The sequence below is a fragment of the Camelina sativa genome, chromosome 17, assembly GCF_030686135.1.
Source record: "Camelina sativa cultivar CO46 ecotype springtype chromosome 17, ASM3068613v1".
Classification (NCBI taxonomy): domain Eukaryota; kingdom Viridiplantae; phylum Streptophyta; class Magnoliopsida; order Brassicales; family Brassicaceae; genus Camelina; species Camelina sativa.
In genome coordinates this window covers 7475483-7496681 of record NC_141896.1, presented here as the reverse complement: position 1 = coordinate 7496681, position 21199 = coordinate 7475483, and the positions used below count along the sequence as shown (strand labels likewise).

The 21199-nt window shown below is 38.4% G+C and overlaps 4 protein-coding genes and 1 pseudogene across 9 annotated transcripts; 2 read left to right on the top strand and 3 right to left on the bottom strand.

Moving 5' to 3' along the window:
* Positions 1 to 152: 152 nt before the first annotated feature.
* LOC104756078 (uncharacterized) lies at positions 153 to 4026 on the bottom strand. 2 transcript variants are annotated; one of them, XM_087494104.1, is made up of 9 exons: positions 3796 to 4026; positions 3229 to 3396; positions 2908 to 3082; positions 2512 to 2621; positions 1535 to 2311; positions 1186 to 1320; positions 696 to 974; positions 552 to 608; positions 153 to 442 (listed from the first exon to the last, which is right to left on the bottom strand). In XM_087494104.1, the coding sequence occupies exons 2-9, from the start codon at positions 3349 to 3351 to the stop codon at positions 302 to 304; spliced, it is 1797 nt and encodes a 598-aa protein (XP_087350230.1). In that variant the 5' UTR covers positions 3352 to 3396; positions 3796 to 4026; the 3' UTR covers positions 153 to 301. The 2 variants fall into 2 exon arrangements, with proteins under 2 accessions (XP_087350230.1, XP_087350229.1); XM_087494103.1 differs by having other exon boundaries at positions 1535 to 2386; positions 3796 to 3981.
* A 343-nt stretch (positions 4027 to 4369) lies between these two features.
* LOC104756075 (protein ELF4-LIKE 4 pseudogene) lies at positions 4370 to 5750 on the bottom strand (annotated as a pseudogene). Of its 2 annotated transcripts, none has more exons than XR_015585992.1 (2): positions 5616 to 5750; positions 4370 to 4923 (listed from the first exon to the last, which is right to left on the bottom strand). The product of XR_015585992.1 is annotated as a protein ELF4-LIKE 4 pseudogene, transcript variant X1 (transcript). The 2 variants fall into 2 exon arrangements; XR_015585994.1 differs by lacking the exon at positions 5616 to 5750 and adding an exon at positions 5419 to 5553.
* Positions 5704 to 14382, top strand: LOC104756077 (uncharacterized). Of its 2 annotated transcripts, XM_010478595.3 has the most exons (18): positions 5704 to 5842; positions 5925 to 6511; positions 6585 to 6951; positions 7038 to 7112; positions 7227 to 7289; positions 7417 to 7602; positions 7688 to 8311; positions 8411 to 9145; positions 9256 to 9537; positions 9692 to 9844; positions 10101 to 10504; positions 10838 to 11309; positions 11519 to 11836; positions 12185 to 12935; positions 13017 to 13075; positions 13260 to 13724; positions 13819 to 13857; positions 14003 to 14382. In XM_010478595.3, the coding sequence occupies exons 2-18, from the start codon at positions 6156 to 6158 to the stop codon at positions 14186 to 14188; spliced, it is 5535 nt and encodes a 1844-aa protein (XP_010476897.2). In that variant the 5' UTR covers positions 5704 to 5842; positions 5925 to 6155; the 3' UTR covers positions 14189 to 14382. The 2 variants fall into 2 exon arrangements, with proteins under 2 accessions (XP_010476897.2, XP_087350228.1); XM_087494102.1 differs by lacking the exon at positions 5704 to 5842 and having other exon boundaries at positions 5868 to 6511.
* A 694-nt stretch (positions 14383 to 15076) lies between these two features.
* LOC104756074 (transcription initiation factor TFIID subunit 12b) lies at positions 15077 to 19166 on the top strand. Of its 2 annotated transcripts, none has more exons than XM_087494101.1 (9): positions 15077 to 16225; positions 16503 to 16706; positions 17159 to 17755; positions 17852 to 17926; positions 18024 to 18102; positions 18203 to 18264; positions 18361 to 18396; positions 18487 to 18723; positions 18824 to 19166. In XM_087494101.1, exons 1-8 carry the CDS (start codon positions 15353 to 15355, stop codon positions 18667 to 18669), a joined length of 2109 nt encoding a protein of 702 aa, XP_087350227.1. In that variant the 5' UTR covers positions 15077 to 15352; the 3' UTR covers positions 18670 to 18723; positions 18824 to 19166. The 2 variants fall into 2 exon arrangements, with proteins under 2 accessions (XP_087350227.1, XP_010476893.2); XM_010478591.3 differs by having other exon boundaries at positions 15124 to 16225; positions 16494 to 16706.
* LOC104756073 (uncharacterized) lies at positions 19157 to 20935 on the bottom strand. Its single transcript, XM_010478590.3, has 4 exons — positions 20109 to 20935; positions 19891 to 19983; positions 19508 to 19575; positions 19157 to 19335 (listed from the first exon to the last, which is right to left on the bottom strand). Exons 1-4 carry the CDS (start codon positions 20850 to 20852, stop codon positions 19227 to 19229), a joined length of 1014 nt encoding a protein of 337 aa, XP_010476892.1. The 5' UTR covers positions 20853 to 20935; the 3' UTR covers positions 19157 to 19226.
* Positions 20936 to 21199: the final 264 nt, after the last annotated feature.

Genomic DNA, 21199 nt, shown 5'->3' with positions numbered 1-21199 from the left:
ATGTATAAAAATTAATTCGGTACGGTCTTTGTGGTGGAATTCGACCATCTGGTTTGGTTCGATACTAAACGCTGCGTTTTAAACGTTACTGGTCTACTGGTATTTGCTTTTTCAACTTCAACTTTCAACATTTCGCACGAAAACGCATAGAGTAAGGAACCATCATCTCATATCAATTCCAATACCACCAGTTAGTAATCCGGTTTAAATAAAAAAAGCTACCTTTTAAGTCTACAAATTCCAAACTGAAAGAGCAGAGTTAATCTCACATCCAGGCCAGTCAATTTATACGAAACGAAACCTACAAGAAACCATTTCTTGATGATCCTTTCACTACTACTCTACTACCCTTGCGAACCGGTGACTGTTTCTGAGCAAGCTCTCTTACCTGCAACATAATGTGTGTAGGAATGGCCATTGACCCCTGTTTATTTGGACCTCCCTGCAAAAACACGACCATTCGCTGGTTTAGTCTAAAACCAAATATAATTATACGTTAACTTGACTCTTGTTTTATGTTAAAAAAAAAAATCATCTCGGTAAGTGCTAACCATCCTGTTTGATGGAGTTTGAGTAAAGCATGCTCTCCGTAAATTTCGCCATTTGTCCTATCATGAGAGACAGTTGTAGTGTTAGCGAACAAAAAAACCAAGAGGACTAATAATAGAGGCAGTTCATAGTTATGTGGAACCAACCTTGAGATCAACAGGGGTACGGTACACGAATGATGAAAATGAAACCTTTTTGATCTCAGACCATTTCCCTACTCCATATTTCGTCACACCTTCGACAAGTTTTTCAACTTCAGTGACAGTCCAAGCTCGATGATGCTTCCTTCTAATTCCACTTTGCGTGATTGGTAGATCAACGCGATTATTATCATCTGAGCTCTCTCCAGATGAATCTAAGTTCTCTGAATCCATGTAGTCTTGATCCACCTCATTAGAAATTGGTTTTAAATGGCCCTTACCGCTCTGATAACCAAAAGAGATAAAGCAGTGAGCAACTGTGTCATACCAGAAATCCAAGTAATTTGGCCTATAAAATTGCAAATTGAGAATGAGACCATTTTCCTAAAGTTTAAGGATATCTTTCGATAGATAAAATTGCAAAAATATTGTTGACAAAATTGTATCCACTATGATAGAAACGGTTAAGTCATATAGAATGCTTAAGTGATCTTACTTCTTTCTTGACAGGTCCAGAAGCAGATTTGACACCTGAAACTCGGTTCACATCATTGTTCCACTGAGATGGGCTTAGATTCAGGTTACTCTTGTCTGGAGTAGCTTTCACCTCCCATGACTTGGAATGAAATTCCTGTAAAATGTTCAGGTAAACTACATTATTCTTAATTACCTTGCAGCTGCCAGCACAATAAAAGATAATTTCTTCTTTATTCCTTTTTTTCCAGTGTGTAACAAAAGGCATAGATCATCTAGCACGGGCCAGATATATAGAAAGATTTTGATAGCTCATATAAAAAGGAATGGGTTATATAAGATATTGAAGGGCATGAGCAACAGAGACATACCCCAAGTGCCATTATGTTTTCTCTTGGACGGCTTCTCCTTACATGAGAAACATAGGGAACCTGAATTCTGGAACCAGCAAGGGATACCATCCTGGTGACAACAACTCTCCCTCCTGAAGAAACGGCTTCAATAGAGCCCTGATCTTTTGAAGGGATCATTGACTCATCACTTTGCTGTTTTTCACTGGGTTTTGAAATTTCTTCAATGTATCTTCTAGTAGGCTTCCTAACTCTTTTTGCAGACCTATCTTCACCTTCAAAATCTTCATTCCCAGAATAATGGTCCACAAAAGTCTCAACAGGACTACGCCCAAAATCATTTGAATGTCCCTTTAAGCAATCAGGCCTAGATGGCGTATCTTTGCTTTCCATAGCTCTTGCTTCATCTACTGTATCGTTGCTAAAAGCATCACTTGTATCTTGACTTCCACCAACAAGTTTGTTATCATAAATTGTCAGGCTAGTTGTTGGAACAATAGATGAATTAATCATTCCCATTGTGATCCTCCTTTTCAGCCATTGTTTGCTCTTGCAAGTAGTTTCACGACCAAACTTTGCTCTGAATGTATCTTGTAATGATTTGATTGAAAGATTATCCAAGCATATCTCGCCTGCTACTCTAGAAACTTCAGGTTTAGACGCAGCAGTTGACAATGCAGGTTCTTTAGGACTACCTGTAGCATTTGAGTATGGTGCCACATCCCTACATTGATTCATACTGCATCCATTTGATGGAAAACGAACTGGCTCCCGCAGCAAAGCCTCGGATTGGAATTCCTGCACATTAGAAATCTGAAATTTGGTCTCCGGAAGAGAAAAAAGCATCTGAGATTTATACCATTCTTCTTTAGACTGCAAAAGTTTCAAAGGCGACGTAAAATTGATGGATTAAACATCCATCTGATACAAGATAGTTATCATAAAAGAAACAAATATTAGAAATTTCTGTTTCTAGAATTTGAAGAAAGAAAACAGACCTCAAGTCGAGAATTCAAATTTTCTGTATATGCCTCTGCAGTTTCTGACTGAAATAAGCCCGGATCAAAAATTTCTGTATATGCTTCTGCAGTTTCCGGCTCATATAAGCCTGGATTCAATAGCTGAGTTAGATAAGCCAAGAGGCACAAATGATTTCAAACTACAAGAGAACTGACAGTCCTAGACATCATATAGGGATACAGCAGGATACACATTACACAAAAGTCAAGTCAAACCTCCGACATTGCAAGTAATCCAATAAATACCCTTTTCGTGCAGTCCTAGGCAATTAGTCTTTCCAAACAATATAGGCACATTAGACGGATTAAACTAACAAAGGCTCTAACAAGAGAGATTCAACATGTAATATAAGCTAAGAGTGAAAAGGACCAAACCTTCAAAACAATCTAGCTGCAGAAACTGAGAAGGTGAACCTTCGTCGGGAATGTACTCCTCAGTCTGTATAGGATCTGGCAAAACAGGCATATCATTCTCATTCTTCTCAAGTAACTCTTTGACCTCCAACATTTCTTCATCAGTTGCAGGAACTAGTCTCCCATCTCCTGCAACCTAAAGCATTCACATAACCAATCTCATATAAGATAACGAAAAGCTAAAACTTGTAATCGCAGTAGTCAGAGTTCTCAATTCCAGGACCAGCAAAAACATCATATATCTCTATTCTATAGCTCTAAGATACACATTTATGAACATACCCGGACAAGCTTGTACGCAACAGGATTTCCAGTTTGATTTGTTGAAGAAAGTGATCTACTTCTTGACTCAAGAAAAGCACTGTGTTGAAGCATCTCTTCATAGTCTTCCACAGTTCCAAACATTGTTTCCAAATATTAATCTACCAAATGCAGCTTCAAGCGAACAAACTGAAATCACAAAAACAGATGGAATAAGGAAATAAACTTACCTACTGTACAATATATTGTCAAAAAATAGAAACAAATCTTACACAATACCATAACTTTATACTCAAAAATTCTAGTTTCACCTTTAGAAAGAGAGAAGCAACAATAATACATATTCGAAATAAATGAAAAAGTTTCCAATTTTTTTTGGGGGTAAACCAAAGGTCGTAAATTTGAGCTACGTTTTTACAAATTTGCATGTTAGAGTCCTCACAGTCATGGTTTTGACAGATTCTACTAAGTTTAACTCCGAATACACTGAATCAAACAAAACCCAATATTGAATTTTCAAGCTAGAAACATGAAAAGTAACAAAAAAATCATAAACCTCAGTAAACGAGTAGTACAGAAGCGAGTTACCAGAGAAAGTAGAACGCGAACGGAGAAGAAAAAATTAAACTTTCCAGTGAACTCGAAATTTCATCGGAGGAGAAGCTTCTTGACTAAGCAAAAAAGTTGGGAAATTTAGAAAATTTTTGGCTCTGCTTTTTTTTTTTTTTTTTTTTTTTGGCTCGCTTTCGCCTTTTTTTTTCCCTAATACAGTGCAGCAGCACAGGTCCGGATTCCAAAGTTTTTTATTCACTCCATTTCAGAGTGCCAATTGGGATCCGCATAGTTTTGCGGGAAGCTACTAGATGTTGCCACGTCATCAAATAACGAAATATCTGCCGAAAAAAGAGCGAACTACGCTCCGTCCTTCCCCTCGTGCTATACGACTGCGTGCCGTCTCACACTTCCGGATTCGAATTACGTGTCGTCTTAAAAGCTCAACAAATTAATTGCACACATGAAATTCTCGCATGGTTTGAATTACACACACCAACAAGCAATGATTGAGATTCAATGTAAGAAGAATCAAATCGAAATGTTGTGTAAACTTTACAACAAGTTTCTTTTTCAATGTATAAAACCAACAATAACTTAAGAAGAGCTCTTTTAGAATTGAAAATCAACTTTGATATGTAGGATGTAACACTATCATTTCAACAAAAGATATTACAATAGTAGAACTCTACTTCTTTTCTCCTCTCACTCAAATTAGCTCTGAATATAAATCAACCTTTGGTGTTCTTGATAAACAAAATATACTAACCGGATCTAAATCTCTTTTGGTTAGCTTTCCCATCAGATTTCAAAGTACCACTAGATTCACCTTCTGATGAAGCATCAACTGATCTTGCAAAAGAATGAGAGAGGTCACCGTAAAGGCTAGCCACTCTTCTGATATTGTTGTTGAGCTCTTTAATCAATCCCACGTTTCTACTCAAATTATCCGGTTGTTTGGACTCATGGTTCTGATTGATCTCGTTGATCAGTAAACGGTTCTGATCCAAAATGTCTTGAACATCCACAAAGCTCTTCTGGAAACCCTGCAACAATTTACCATCCACATTGTGTCTGTCTCCAAATCCTGACAACACATCTCCTTCCATTCCCGTTTTTTTTTACGGACAAAACCAAAATCTTTGATATATATCCTTTTTAGTCCTGCAATGTGAAAGCATAAAAAAAAAAACAAAGCCAAGAAAGGGATCAAATTTACATCAAAACGTTGACTAGAAATAGTTTCAATAACACACAGGTTTAATCTTCATGCGTTGACCTGACCCTATCTTGATTTTCAGAGCTCTATTCCTATAAACTCACATAAGATTCCATTAGTACAGACGTTTTCAGTTGCAATCCAATCTTAAATACCCTCAATTTCAGACAAGATCCCAACAGGACTCAGCTGGAAAAAGTCATGATTCGTACGGGGAAAAAAAAAAAAAAAAAAAAACACAACTTTGTTCTTATGAACCAAGAGGGAAAGAGATCTAAAAAGGAAGAACCAAAAAGCTGTTCCAGATAAGATAAGATTCGTAATCCTCAATAATACGAAACACCCAGAAACCAAAAACAAATGCATAATCCACACAACCATAAAGCAAAGACATAAAAAATTGAACACAGCCCAGAACTGACAAAGAGTTCCGATCTAACCTTCGGAAGTAGAAAGAAGAATAAAAAAAGGTCTGATGACAGATTGGAGATGGAAGTCGAGATTTTTATTCTCGGGAAACAAACAAAGAATCTTTCTTTTTCAACAATTATTGGCTACTACTCTTTACACACCCAAATTAAAAAAAAAAAATTCGACATGTGTCTTTTTGAGACAGAGATATTTGAATTGAACTAACCTTTTGTTTCAAATTTTTTTCCTCTTTAAAAAAAAAAACAGAGATCTTTTTTGCCTGTACTTGCTCTGAATCTCGATTTTTGCAGAGAGAGACACAGAGGTTAGAGAAGCCAGAGACAATCTGGATCGAATTAATCTGACCCGAAAGTTTGAAACCCGACCCGTATAAGCTTCGTGCTGTTTGTGTCAACTTCGGTTAAACAGCATGTCGTTTCAATTACAAATAACGTAAGTAGGGGTATTCTCGTCACTTACTTTGTCTCACGGTCATCCCTAATACGTTTTTTTTTTTTTTTTTTTAATTTCGCAGTTCCTTTCGAGATTCGATCCCGTCACCAAGAACTCGGACTGTTTTTCGCTTCGATCGTCCTCTCTGATCCCGCCATCTTCTCCCTAACTCTATAAAATTACCCAAACCTCCCTCTCCGGCGAGAATTTCGTGTCGCCGGGAAATCAGCCCACAGACTAATTTACCGGCGGAATATTTAACCGTTAACCTAAAAAAACCTCCCGGAGTAACTTTTTATTTGGATGATGAAAGATGGATTCGATACTATGCACGGCACTAGAGGAGATCTGTTGTCAAGGAAATACAGGGATCCCACTCGTTTCTCTCTGGTCACGCCTCTCTCCTCCTCCTCTTTCTCCTTCCGTCAAGTCTCATCTCTGGAGAAACCTTCTCGCTGTCCCTCAGCTCCACTTCAAGGCCAAGAACACTGTCTACGAACCATCTGATTCTTCAATCCAACGGCTGGAAGAAGCTCTCAGACTCGATTTGAGGATCGTCGCTAATGAGAAGCTTCGAGGTAACTTCGTTGGCTTGTACGATGCTCAGTCCAATAACACCACCATTTCCGCTATTCAACGCCGCATTCTTGAGCGCCTTGCTGTTGCTCGGTAAGCTAATTTCAAAAAAATTCTCTTCTAGTTAACTCTTAAGAGTTTGTATAATGTATGTGTTTGAGTGCAGAGCCAATGGAGTTGCACAAAATCTGCTTGCGAAAGAGTTTGGTATCGAAGGGAGGAACTTCTTTTATATTGTGAAGCACCTTGAGTCTCGAGGTTTAGTTGTTAAGCAACCAGCTATTGTGAGAACAAAGGAAGTTGATGGTGAAGGTGATACCAAAACCACCTCATGTATTAGCACCAATATGATTTACTTGAGTCGTTACGCCAAGCCTTTGGGTTCCCAGCAGAGGTTTGAAATTTGCAAAGAGGACTCTTTGTTGGACACACCAATGAAGGAGCAAGAGGCTACTAAAGATGATACGCTTATTAAAGATTTTTTACCAGCTATGCAGGCAATTTGTGATAAGCTTGAAGAAGCTAAAGACAAGGTTAGTAACTGCTGAATTAGCTCTTTTCTTTTTTTATCAAGCTGGAGTATTTTTTTTTGCTGTATACTCATTTCCTTGTAGTGCAGGTTCTAGTTGTCTCGGACGTTAAGCAAGACCTTGGTTATCTGGGATCACATTCAAGGCATAGAGCTTGGAGAAGTGTAAATATTATTTTTTCCTATCTTCTTACTTTTCATCAGCTTGGAACTGAATATTTCCTGGAAGGAAAAACAGGCTTTCAAACTTTAAAAAGTGTTTATTTTGGGCAACATCAGGTTTGTCGCCGGTTGACAGATTCTCATGTAGTGGAGGAGTTTGATGCTGTGGTAAACAATAAGGTGAACTACATCGCATTCCATCATTCAAATAGATTTCACCACACATCGTGGCCAGTTGCTTTTTTTTTTTCTGGTCGGTTTTGTTTGGATATATAACGAATATTCATGTGGTTTGTCCTTTCGGCAGGTTGAACGCTGCCTCCGTTTGTTAAAAAGATTTTCAGCCAAAGATTTCAACTACTCTGGGAAAAAGCAACTTCTAAAATTTGGAAGGAGTATTCAAAAAACAGAACAAACTTTGGAGCTTCCGATAGATAATCAAATTTATGATATGGTTGATGCTGAAGGATCCAAAGGCTTGCCTGTGATGGAGGTAATCGTTTGATTGGTTTGGCTTACATCTTTTTCGTATTCCTAAGGTTGGGGGTTACAGTGTGTAGTAATTTTTATTTTACCAGGTATGCGAAAGACTTGGAATTGACAAGAAGAAGAGCTACTCTCGGCTTTATAGTATTTGTTCAAGAGTGGGGATGCATTTACAGGCAGAAAGCCACAAGAAGACTAGAGTATTTCGAGTTTGGACTTCTGGTAATGCTGGGTCCGAGTGTTCTGATCTGTTTCCCGAGAAAGCTGAAACTCTTAGCAGGGAAAATAGTGCACCAGCTAATGATTTTGGCACACCTCATGATACTGGGGGATTGGCTCAGACCTCCATTGAACGCAGTCTTGCAGTTTCTGATGCTGACTTTGCTACACCTGCAAGGTTACCTGAAAACAATTCAGGAGTTCTCCACTTTGCTACACCTGAAAGGTTAACTGATCCTGAAAGCAATTCAGGAGTTGCCAACTATTCCCCATCTAATGCCAAAAGAAGAAATGTCCTTACACGTCGTAACTTACAAGAATCATTTCATGAGAGTTGTGATAAGGTTGTTGATGCTACAATGGGGTCCCCTGATTTGGCTTTGTCAGAAATGAACCATCTCGCTCTATCTCAGCTGCCCAAACCAAAGGTGCATCAAACTCAGCCGATTACTGTTGAAAACTCTCGAAGAGAGCGGAGAATACTTGAGCGCTTAAATGTACTTACTGTTCACTTTTATCGACATTGCATGCCATAATTTATGTATCCTTTTCCCTTCCAACTGACTAATTCTTTCTTCTTTCTTGGCTGGCCAAAGGAGGAGAAGTTTGTTGTGAGAGCCGAGCTACATAAATGGCTTCTCAGTCTTGAGAAGGACAGGAGCTCCAAAGTGGATAGGAAAACCATAGACAGAATTCTGAACAGGCTTCAAGAAGAAGGACTCTGCAATTGCATGAACATTAGTGTCCCAAATGTTACTAATTGTGGTCGTAATCGTAGCTCTGTAGTAGTTTTTCATCCATCTGTTCAAAGTCTGACTCCTGACATAGTTGGCGAAATTCATAATAAGATTAGGTCTTTTGAACTGGGAATCCGTGGCCAGAACGTATGGAAGAGGAAAAGTAACGAGCCAATTCCGATATTGAATGACGTTCAGAGAGGTCAATCTAATGTGGATTTGGATGCGCGTGCTAGCAAATCAGGAGCCATGCGAGCCAATGGCTTTGTGCTTGCAAAGATGGTTCGTGTGAAGCTCTTACATTGTTTTCTTTGGGACTATTTTAGTTCTTTGCCTAGCTGGGACGATGCCTTTTCGTCTGTACATGATCAGAAATTTGAGAATTTGTTTGCACTTGAAGATGCTTTTAGGGCCATGCCACTCGAACTATTTTTACAAGTTGTTGGATCTACTCAGAAAGCTGATGATATGATGAAGAAATGCAAACAAAATATGCGTCTTTCTGAGCTTCCTGGCGAAGAGTATAAGCTTCTAATGGATACTCTTGCGACTGGGAGATTATCGATGCTTATCGATATTTTACGCCGGTTGAAGGTATTTTTAAATATTAATAATTAAATATCACCTCAAGTACCATATTTCAGAGAAGTGTGCAATTCGAAAAATGAATATTTTTATTGCCTGTGCCTATTTTTATTTTGTAGTTGATTCAGATGGTAAGTAGTAGACTCAGACGCGATGAAATTGAGGAGAAGTATGCTAATCTAACACATGCAATGGAGCTTAAGCCTTACATAGAGGAACCTGTGTTTGTTGCTGCTACATCCAATGTCATATCTCTTGATTTTCGTCCACGTATTCGACATGATTTTATTCTATCAAACAGAGATGCTGTTGATGAATATTGGCTAACTTTAGAATATTGCTATGCTGCTGCCGATCACAGAGCTGCTAAGCTAGCATTTCCGGGATCTGTTGTTCAAGAGGTATAAGCTTGATCTTTTATATTATGGTTTATTATATGTATAACAGAGTCCATAAAACTAAAATATCAAAACCTACCTAGATATGTAAGTGTGTTACGCTTGTATAGTTATGTTAGGTATTCAGAAAACTGTTTCTAACTGACAGTTATTCTAGGTTTTCCGTTTCCGCTCTTGGGCCTCAGATTGTGTCATGACAACGGAACAGCGTGCTAAGCTCTTACAGCGCATTGCAAACGATGAGAAGGAAAAACTCTCATTCAAAGAGTGTGAGAAAATTGCTAAGGATCTGAACCTGACCTTAGAGCAGGTGAAGATATGATTTGTGTATGCTGTATATATTGTCTAGGTCATCTGCCTGAAAAAAAATGATTTATGACCAGGTGGTACTTTGCCAAATAATTTTCTTATTGTTCTTGATCTTAGAGATCATGCCAGACTCTTGATTTCCGATTTTAGGCTTTCTCATCTCTGGTCCATGAACAGAGACTGACCTGAATGTTCTCGTTTTCTCCTCTTGTTTTTTTGGGGTGAGGTAGCTGATAGTTTTTGGTTGCATACTCCAGGTTATGCACGTCTATCATGCGAAGCATGGAAGACGCGCGAAATCCAAATCGAAAGATAAATATTTTACTGTAGATAATAGCCCTCCTCCATCTTCCGGGAAAAGAAAAAGAGCAACTCTCGTAAAGACTACAGGAGAAGGTATCAGATCCATGATAGTAGATGGAGAAAAGGTTCTAAATTCTGATGCCGTTGGTGCCTCAAATAGTGAGAATTTTCAAAATTCATTGGAAGAGGACCAGACCCCCATTCCGATGCATCAGGAGCATAGTCAACAAGAAAATGCAGAGATCAGGGATCTTACAGAAGATGAAGGCCAGTGTTCTTCTATTATCAACCAGCATGCAAGTTCAAAGACCACAACAACTTCTTCACAAAGATTTTCGTGGACAGATGAGGCTGACAGGTACTTGACACATCCAATCCAATGCAAATTCGGTAGTATATCTGTATGTTTATATGAATGCTGTTCATATATCAAATCAGTTTCGTTGTAAACGTCCAATGTAATGTTGGTTTTAGGAGTCTCTCTTCAGGGAATTCATACCTCAGAGGAGGGTCAATAGTCAATACCTCAGGAGTTCCTTTACCTAGTCAATTCCAATGAACTCGCTTTATTTATTGTCAATTAACTTCCATATGATTGAGTGTTCAGTCGTGCATTCTTTAAACCTCTCCTATCTTTTAATATTTTATATCTGATTAATTTGCACCACTGACACAATTGTTTTCTTGTCAGGAAATTGTTGACTCAATATGTTAGACACCGTGCAGCTCTTGGGGCGAAATTTCATGGAGTAATATGGGCTTCAGTTCCAGAACTGCCTGCCTCTCCTTTAGCTTGCAAGCGAAGGGTTCAAATATTGATGAAGAATGATAAATTTCGGAAGGCAATCATGAGGCTTTGCAATCTGCTAAGTGAGCGTTATGCAAAACATCTTGAGACAAAACAGAAATATTTACCGGAGAGCAACAAGTCACATGTTCTTGTTAGACATATATCCCCTGTAACTGGTGGAACGGATTCTGGTTCTGTTAAGCATGGTAAAGATATATGTTCTGATGAAGAAAAATGGGATGACTTCAATGAAAAGAGTATAAGTCAAGCATTTAATGATGTTCTTGATCTCAAGAAGTTGGCTAAACTGGTGGCCCCTAAACGGACGAGAACTGGCTCTCGGGAATGGTCAAACAGAGATATAGTTGATGAGGTGCATCCTTATTTCTTAATTTTCTTTTGTTTGACATCCTCACAATTTCTTGACCTTACTGTGACGTTTCACTATAATTGCTGCAACCCTTCATACATCATTTTGCTGGAGACATGTGCCATCTCATTCACCCTGATCTTGAAGGTCTCAATTTCAGTGATTTTTTTGCTTTTGGCAATTTATGATAAACGAAAATTATGAACTCGCAGGGGAGTGAAATGGTTCCACCTTCAAATCACTCAGAGGACATTCACAATGTATCTGTGGATCAAGTTAAAGATACATCTCGACGATCTGGACATTATCGCCTTCATCAAAATGTTAAGCCTGCAGATGAAAAGGACAATGGTAGTATACAAGTACGGAAATCTCTGGCAGTTTCTACTGCTGCAGAACTGTTAAAGCTTGTCTTTCTGAGTATGCCTACCGCACCTGGTATGCCAAATTTGCTGGAAGATACCTTACGACGTTATTCGGAGAGAGACCTCTTTACAGCCTATAGCTACCTCCGAGACAAAAAATACCTGGTAAAATTACCTATTACTTTCCTGTTGCTGTGTTAAATGTTCTGGTTTGTTATATGCTTATCGGTTGTTTGAAGAGGCATAGGAGTGTCCATGTGAAGTTCTATTTCAATAGCATAGCATCTTTATCTATTAAGTATCATCTTTTCTTTATTTTTTTTGGTTCGGTGTTGCTGTCAAACCCACATAATGTGCATGCTTGATGTTTGGATGAGATGGTGAATAAGAAACAGTTTTCTTCACCTCACTTTGATATTTCACTTGGAATCAATTTTATTTGTTTGTTTAGGCAAACTTAATAACTCTATTTGTAAGAGAAAGTGAAAAGTCTTTTGTATGAAAATGTTCCAGGTTGGTGGAAGTGGTGGACAGCCGTTTGTGCTTTCTCAAAACTTCTTGCATAGTATTTCAAAGTCTCCATTCCCAGTTAATACTGGGAAAAGAGCAGCCAAGTTCTCCAGCTGGCTTCTCGAACGTGAAAGAGACCTTATGTCCGGGGCAGTCGCTCTTACTTCGGATTTGCAATGTGGCGATATTTTAAATTTCTTTTCATTGATTGCTTCTGGTGAACTCTCTATATCTGTATCCTTGCCTGAAGAAGGTGTTGGAGAGCCTGGTGATCGAAGAGGTTTAAAACGTAGGGCTGATGACATAGAAGAATCTGAAGGTGATAGTGCTAAGAAATTAAAGCTACTAGGTGAAGGTGAAATCAACTTCCGAAAGGAAAAGGGTTTTCCTGGTATAGCAGTATCTGTTCGACGTGTAACTCTACCAGCAGCTAATACAATACAGTTGTTTAAAGATGATGACTCTCGCACTGGTGAACTTCATTTCAAGTCGGAAGAAACGAATAGTGGCTGTGATTCTGATGACATGAAAGAAATTTTTAACTCTACGGAATCTACTGTCGTACCAAGCAGTCTAGGTGATTCTCCCTGGCAAGTGATGGCCAGTTTTACTAATTGCATTATGTCCGAATCAGCAGGTGAGGAAGTGAGTTTATCCAGTCCCAGGGTTTTTGAAACCGTTTCCAATGCCCTTCAGAAGGCTGGCGACCAAGGTTTAAGCATTGAAGAAGTCCACCGTCTTATCGATATCTCAAGTAAGCATCAGGCAAAGTTCTTTAACAGGCTTTGACTTTTGCATGTCGTGATGAATTTAACCTCTGTTTATTCATCTGCAGGCCAAGGAATTTGTGACTGCATTGTAGATGTACTTCAAACATTTGGGGTAGCTTTAAAGGTTTGTCCTATTATTTCTTACTTGACAAACATCGTTACCTTTATTAAGAAGAAAGTTGCAGTGCTTGGTTTACTAGTTCTCCTTTCCTGGATTGTGTACTCTGTTCATGTTACATCATTTTACTTTCCTGGACTGTGAACTATGTTTTACAGTTAACTTTTTAACCAGACACTATCTTATTTAGGTAAATGGATATAATAACTTGCGTGTTGTCCATTCCTTCTACGAATCAAAATACTTCTTGACATTGGAGGAGGGTGGAACTTCCCAAAAAGGTCCACAGTCTCTACCAGTGAACTACCTGGAAAGAGCTGTTGGGGAACATAGGTCAACAGATTTTGTTGCTAGCGGCTACAGTACTTCACAGGACAAGCAAGAGCATCTCGCTGGGAATAGCGTTCACAAGGTTACAATACTTAACCTTCCTGAAATGGCTCAAACGAGCGGTTCGCACGAAGCATCTATCAAAGCTCCATCTGTTACTTTTGGAACGAGTATCGAAGGTGAAACAAAGGGTCCAACTTCTGGAAAGTCACCTGTGCCTATATTTCCATGGGTAAACGCAGATGGGTCAATAAATAAAGTTGTCTTTGATGGACTAGTTCGCCGTGTTCTTGGTACCGTGATGCAAAATCCCGGTATTCTAGAGGTAGATACTTCTCCATTTCTCACCCGATAAGCTCAGACCATCATGGTTTCAAAGCTCTATGAAAATACTAATCAAAACATTTCATTTGTGGCAGGACGAGATCATAAACTTAATGGACATACTAAATCCTCAGGTAAACCCTAAACCTCTTTCTCCTGTGGTTTCATATACTGAAACTGATCAAAATCTCTTAAAACTCTTCGTCTCGTTTCAATATTCGAACTGTGTTTTTGTTTTGTGATAACATTCTGTAACTTTTTTTGGCTTTTCAATCTCAGAGCTGTAGAAAGCTTCTGGAGCTAATGACACTGGACGGGTATATGAGAGTGAAGGAAATGGTGCAAACCAAATACACGGGTCCTCCGTCTCTATTAGCCGGTCTTCTCTCAACCGGTCCAAGAAAACCGGAGTTTATCCGCCGGAAACACTTCTTCGCCAACTCCACGGGACTCTTTGCCTTGTAATATTGTAAATCTCTCTCTCTCTCTCTTAGTTCAGTCTTGTACACTATGCAATAAATTATTAATGTTATATGGGGGGAACTTATTTATATATAGTTTTTCTGTTTTTGTGACTTGACACTTGAAAGTGTGCAATTTGTTGTAATTGCACAGATGTAGGTTTGATATGGTTGGCTTAATGATTAGTTATCTTTCTAGATTCATGGTGCCGGAATCATATCCCTACTTTATATAGTAGGTTTTATAATAATACTAAGCTGATCTTTTAAAAGGATTTTTTAAACCTCTGATTTATTATTCAATAAAAGAGCATAATTTTATGTTCAACTAATGGTTTCTTGTTTATAACTAGAAGAAGATTGGTAACGGATTATATCCTTTCTATTATTTAGTGAGACGAAAGTTCTCAGTAGTTGTTTTGTAGTTCAAGCAAAAACCATCAAGAGACGAACAAAAAATCTCGTCTAGTTTGTATAGTTTTACTTAGCTAACCAATAATTGTTAAGGCTTAATCTGTATGTGTTAGATATAAAACAAAATAGTAGCATAGTTGTAAGAATCAAGACTCAAGAGAGAAACAAAATTTGAGCAGAATAAAGTTTAAAACATAAATTAAAAAAAAAAAAAAAAAAAACAATTGAGATACAAAAAGGGACGTGGTACAAATGACATGTAAATCAGCAGAATCTTCTTTTATAAAAGCGAGAACACAACACACTGCACACACTACTATTCACCACTTCAGTAACGAAACTGTTTGACTTTCTTTCTTTTTTCAATTTCTGGTCTATATTTGTAAAGGAAAAAAAAAAGCAATAAATTATCTGATGCAAATGGTGAAAACAAAAACAAACAATAAAATGTTAAAATAATTGATGTGCTGAGGAGGTTGATCAAATGGGAAGTACTCAAAAGTGTTAAAAGAGTTAGTTGTGTGTGAGAGTCTGGGAATAATGAAACACACAAGAGGTACATACATTACACACAGTATCTATTATTTTTCCTATAAAAATCTACTGACGTGTACGGCTCAGATTATTCTATATCCCTTTCTCGGTCTCAAATAGTATTTATTTTTCTGGGAAATTTTATTTTACAATTTCATGAGAGAAAAATCGAAAGAGGAAAAAAAAAAAAAAAAAGAGACTTATTTAGTTTCTTCTTCTAATGGCGGAATCAATTCCATCATCGTCGTCTCTGCCACCGAAATCACTACAATCTCCTAATCCTATGGAACCTTCTCCTGCATCATCCTCTGCACCACCTCTTCCACCTACATCATCATCGCAACAGCAACAACAACACATAACAGCTCCTCCTCCTCCTGCGATTTCCAATTCTGTTAATTCGGCTGCGTCTCCGGCGATGACTGTTACTACGACCGACGGTGTTGTCATCCAAAACAATTCGCAACCCAACAACAACAACAACATCTCCTCTCCCAACCCTACTTCGAACCCACCACCCGTTGTTGGAGCTCAGATCCCGTCTCCTTCTCCTCTCTCTCATCCTCCTCCTTCTTCATCTTTAGATCAGCAAACTCAGCAACTCAATCAAACTCCACAGCTTCACCAACACCAAAATCAGCAATTACCTCAACAACAACAACAACAGATGATGCAGCAGCAAATCTCTTCATCTCCGATTCCACAATTATCACAACAACAGCAGCAGATTCTTCAGCAACAACAACATATGAGTCCACAGCAAATCCCAATGTCGAATTACCAAATTGCTCAATCTCTTCAGCGATCCCCTTCTCTTTCTCGCATGAGCCAAATTCAGCAACAACAACAGCAGCAGCAAGGTCAATACGGCAACGTTTTGAGGCAGCAAGCTGGGTTGTACGGTACCATGAACTTTGGTGGCTCAGGTTCAGTTCAACAGAGCCAGCAGCAGAATCAGCAGCAGATGGGTGGTGGTAACCCTAATTTGTCCAGAGCTTCTTTGGTTGGCCAAAGCGGTCACTTGCCTATGCTTAACGGTGCATCTGGAGCTGCTCAGTTGAACATTCAACCTCAGTTATTGGCTGCTGCTTCGGTACTTCATTCCTTACTTTACTCTGTTTTTTCATTCAGTTCATACATTTCTTTTTTTGTGTTTCTTGTTTTCTTGGTCATGTAGAATGCAATTGGATAGAGTGTAAAGTTGTAGCTTTTTTTATGTATTTGCATTGGGTTTTGAATTGGATCTGAAGCTGTTAACAAGTAGTGTGTGATGGAGATGACTGCAATTCTGTGGTTTTCTCCTATTGTGTGAACAAAATCACTTTTTTATTATTCTGAGACAAGTGAGCTTTCCGTTGTAGCCGAGGCAGAAATCTGGCCTGGTTCAAGGTTCGCAGTTTCATCCAGGGAGTTCTGGACAACAGTTGCAAGGGATGCAAGCTATGGGAATGATGGGATCACTTAATTTGAGCTCGCAAATGAGAGGTAACCCTGCTCTCTATGCTCAGCAACGAATCAACCCGGGGCAGATGAGACAGCAATTGTCACAGCAAAACGCTCTTACTTCACCTCAGGTATGAATTAATAAAAAAGTCGTATGACCTTTCTGGTTTACTTTACTTACACTTACTCTCTCTTAAATTGTGAACTTGTTTAGTTGATACAAATGATTTCTCGTGTTGGACCCTTTCATTTTTGGCTTACTGTTGCCCGGTCTTAGCTAAACTGATCCATGAGATGTTGGTAGTTTAATCACTCAATATTGGCTTGCAGAGATTCTTTTTAGCAGTTTCTGTAATTGGCAACTAAAATACCTGAATGAGGCTGTTCTTAAATTTGACAGATTTACCATGTCTTGTAAAACTGACATATGTATCTATAGAGGTACGAATACATTTATATTGTGCAAAATGCAAAAATTCCTGATCCTTTTGTAAGCATGTGTTTTTGTTCTTTTCAAGTAGAAAAAAGAGTTGCCATCTGACGTATCCACTTCACTTGGAAACTTTTTGTATTCCCTGTCTAGGTCCAGAACCTCCAAAGATCATCTTCTCTCGCATTCATGAATCCTCAGTTAACGGGTCTGGCCCAGAATGGACAAGCTGGTATGATGCAAAACTCCTTGACGCAGCAGCAATGGCTGAAGCAAATGTCTGGAATAACTAGCTCCAATTCATTCCGACTCCAACCGAATCAAAGGCAGGCTCTACTCTTACAGCAGCAGCAGCAACAATTACCCTCTTCTCAGTTACACCAATCTGGTATGTCCTTGAATCAGCAGCAGTTATCGCAGATCATACAACAGCAGCAACAACAATCACAAATAGGCCAGCCGCAGATGAGCCAATCCCAGCAACAGCAACAACTACAACAGATGCAGCAACAACTACAGCAGCAACCACAACAGCAGATGCAGCAACAACAACAGCAAATGCAGATTAATCAACAACAGCCATCTCCAAGGATGTCAAATCATGCAGGACAAAAATCTGTCAGTTTAACGGGTTCACAACCGGATGCCACACAATCGGGTACAACAACACCAGGTGGTAGCTCAAGCCAGGGAACAGAAGCAACAAATCAACTCCTTGGTAAAAGAAAGATACAGGATTTGGTTTCGCAGGTGACTATCTCTATTGAACTCTTTAGCATGATTCTATCTTCTTCTGTTCATGTCATTTAAAAATATGTCTCATCCTGTTGTCTTTATGATATTCAGGTAGATGTTCATGCCAAGTTGGATCCTGATGTTGAAGACCTCCTTTTGGAGGTAGCAGATGACTTCATTGATTCGGTTAGTAGCTAATATCAGTTATTTAGTATTAGTTTAGATTTTTCGCTTGACATATTTGTGGAATACTATCTCTTATCTTACCAATACTTGATTGCAGGTGACGTCTTTTGCATGTAGCTTGGCTAAGCATCGTAAATCATCCGTATTGGAGCCCAAGGATATATTACTCCACCTAGGTCTGTACTTAAAAATTTTAATTTGGGTGATGAGCTCTGTTCAGTGTGGATTATAAGTAGTCGCTATTGTTACTCATTGTGCTGTTTGCTGGATATGCAGAGAAAAACTTGCACTTGACAATTCCTGGATTCTCGAGTGAGGATAAACACCAAACAAAAACCGTAAGTGATTTTCTTTTTAAAACTCTCCAAGAACTTAGTACATGTGACTGTGCATCGCTATATGCTTGCTATTGATCTGAGGTTGACAACTTGCAGGTACCAACTGATCTCCACAAGAAGCGACTTGCAATGGTAAGTTAAATAGTAACTATCGCATCTCTTTGTGTACAGTCAAATTTATGGACATCTCTCTCAAGTTTCTTTAATGTGTTGGGTCGACAGGTGCGTGCTTTACTAGAATCCTCAAAACCAGAGACGAATGCAAGCAACTCCAAGGAAACTATGAGACAAGTGATGGTGAACCCAAATGGTGGAAATCATCTCTTAAGACCATCACCAAGTTCAGAGCAATTGGTTTCGCAAACGTCCGGTCCTCACATGTTACAACATATGACACGTTACTAAAGTACTTGAATATAGAAGTCTGAGCCAGCTCTCACTGCTATGTTCATCTTCTTGGTAAACTTTTACAGAACAATAGATTTCCATATTTTTCATAAAGAAGAGAAGCTCGAGTATTTTATATGGTTCTAGTCCTCAACTTTTACTGTTTTTTTAGGTTTCAGGAGTTTACACATCTATGGAGAGAGTGAAGGCACAAGGAGTCAAACTGTATGTATTATATATATTAAATTCATGAGTCTTATAGGCGATCAAATAATACAGGTGAGTTTTTTTTTTTAATAGTTGTGACTTCCTAACTATTTCTTCTTATTTTTCAGTGGGTTTCTTTTTTCTTTTCTTTTTTCTGTGTATTTTTTTAGTTGTCCACTTCATTTTAAGCTTGAAAGTTTTTAGTCTTTTTGCTGAATCAGCAAGTCAGCAGCGAGTTCCATGTTTTTTATGGCTTTGCTGCATTTGATGTGTGAAATAATGTCTACTATATATAGTATTTACTCAAATCAAATGCATATAGATATCTAATAGAAGTAGAAGTATATACAAGAATAGAAATCAAACACTTAAGATAAGACAAACGAAGTGATTAAATTATTAAGAGTAGTTGGTGCTTCAATGTTAACAGCGTGTCCAGTTTCCTTTATTATCTCTAATCTTGAACTTTGTAAATGCCTGCAAAAGATATATGATTAATTTCGACATATTGATTTACGATCATTTTTATTTACATGCGTTTCAACGATCGATGTTGTCGACTACGATGGAAATAAACTACACTTTTTTAATTTATGGGACGCATTAGAGAATATCGATAATGTAATGAGTGTGTATAGTATAAATTTACCTCTGCAGCCGATAAGCATGCTCCAAAGGAAATACTTTATCCTTGTCCCCCCAAACGATTAACGTTTTCTGCATTATGAATATCAAAATTAATCACATCAATTTTTATATTCGTAAGATTCGATTTCGAGTAAAGCATCTCTTAATCCATAGTGTCCTCCACTGGCCTATAAATAACAGAAAAGTTAAAAGCAAAGAAACAAAAATAGTATGTCTGGTCTCCAAAACAATCCATTTTTTTTCTACAAAAGTATAAGCGACTCATCAACAACTTGTTAATATTTTTATCTTGATGCTTTAAAAGTATCATTACTATCTACTAGTGATTAAGAATTACTAAATATCAATTTTGAATAATAGAGCGAAATAAATTACTAAAATTACCTGTGAGATTACAGTCAATTCTGGTTCCTCTTCTCTCTCCAACAAATTCTTAGCTAGCTCAAGAAGCTCCTGCCGATTTTTCTCATACATCACCTATAAAAAAAAAAAAAAAAGAGAGATAGGATAATACTCACCAATTTCATACCTTTAGGCTCATAATCAACGAACAAACAATTTACAGGACCAAATTTGCAAATAAACAGAAAAATAAATCTTACAGTGATGAATTGGGAAAGAATGAAATCAGGAACCCAATGAACGAACGTTAAACCGGTGTTCATAGAGATCTTAATCAACAACCGCAGATCCATCGGAGTTTTCGGAACAAGAATCTTCGAACAATCTCCTCCGTGTTTTTTCATCTCCTCCGTCTTCTCCTCCTGCGTGAACCCCACTCCACTGCTCACAATCACCAGTTTCTCAACCATCTCCGGCCACATCTCCGCCATTCTATACGCCACGAATCCACCGTAGCTTATCGAATACACCGAGACCCTTCCTCCTCCTCCTACTCCTCCTTCGACACAACAACAACCAAGTTTCTTCAATCCTCCGGCGACGCTCCTCGCCTGAATCTCAACGCTCCGATCTAGACTCCTCGAGTAAGATTTCCCGAAGAAGAGCAAATCGGGGATGAAGAGATTGAAAGATTTAGAGAGATCGGAGACTTGGTGAACGAACTGCCATTTGGAGTTTCCACCGTATCCGTGGAGCATGACGAGATTGGGACGGGAGATTCTACGGTGTCCGGAGATCCAGAAATGGACAGTGGTTTCTCCGTCGTCTAGATCGACGGTTACAGGTCGGAGATCGCAGAAAACCAAGAAATACAGAGATAGGAACGAGTCGGCGATTTTGATGAGTATGGGGAAATCGAAGAAACGTGAAAACAGGCTTTGAAAGAGACTGAGAACGATTGATAGGTAACGACGGAAGAGATTAACGTCTTTCATCGACGCCATTTTTATAAAAAGTCTGATGAGAGATCCTTTTTTTGCAGAGACAAAGGTGGTGACTGGTGAGAGAGTGTGTGCTTTTAAATTTGAAAAACAAAGTTTAAACCAATTCGGTTTATTACGGTTTAAGTGTTTTAACCGGTGTTGATAATTGATATCATCTAAACGTGGCAAATTGCATGGAAGCGTTTCGACATCTAGATTTACCCCCATGTTCAATTTTTAAATTCTGTTGATTTTACTTCAAATTTCATAATAACGTTGAATTTTTTTTTCTTTTGTCTCAACCCACTGAAATATTTCTATTTCGAATATACTATAACATTTACAAGTCATTTTATATCGAGATATTG

Coding starts and splice junctions, on each gene's coding strand:
- LOC104756077 (XM_010478595.3), top strand. CDS start 6,156: ATGGATTCGATACTATGCACGGCACTAGAGGAGATCTGTTGTCAAGGA. Junction 6,952..7,037: donor TTGAAGAAGCTAAAGACAAG/GTTAGTAACTGC, acceptor CTTGTAGTGCAG/GTTCTAGTTGTCTCGGACGT. Junction 13,725..13,818: donor AAAATCCCGGTATTCTAGAG/GTAGATACTTCT, acceptor CATTTGTGGCAG/GACGAGATCATAAACTTAAT.
- LOC104756073 (XM_010478590.3), bottom strand. CDS start 20,852: ATGGCGTCGATGAAAGACGTTAATCTCTTCCGTCGTTACCTATCAATC. Junction 19,576..19,890: donor AATTGACTGTAATCTCACAG/GTAATTTTAGTA, acceptor TTCATAATGCAG/AAAACGTTAATCGTTTGGGG. Junction 19,336..19,507: donor CATGCTTATCGGCTGCAGAG/GTAAATTTATAC, acceptor TATCTTTTGCAG/GCATTTACAAAGTTCAAGAT.
- LOC104756074 (XM_010478591.3), top strand. CDS start 15,353: ATGGCGGAATCAATTCCATCATCGTCGTCTCTGCCACCGAAATCACTA. Junction 16,226..16,493: donor AGTTATTGGCTGCTGCTTCG/GTACTTCATTCC, acceptor TTTCCGTTGTAG/CCGAGGCAGAAATCTGGCCT. Junction 17,927..18,023: donor CAGATGACTTCATTGATTCG/GTTAGTAGCTAA, acceptor ACTTGATTGCAG/GTGACGTCTTTTGCATGTAG.
- LOC104756078 (XM_087494103.1), bottom strand. CDS start 3,351: ATGTTTGGAACTGTGGAAGACTATGAAGAGATGCTTCAACACAGTGCT. Junction 3,083..3,228: donor TTGCGTACAAGCTTGTCCGG/GTATGTTCATAA, acceptor TGAATGCTTTAG/GTTGCAGGAGATGGGAGACT. Junction 2,622..2,907: donor GCAGCTAGATTGTTTTGAAG/GTTTGGTCCTTT, acceptor TATTGAATCCAG/GCTTATATGAGCCGGAAACT.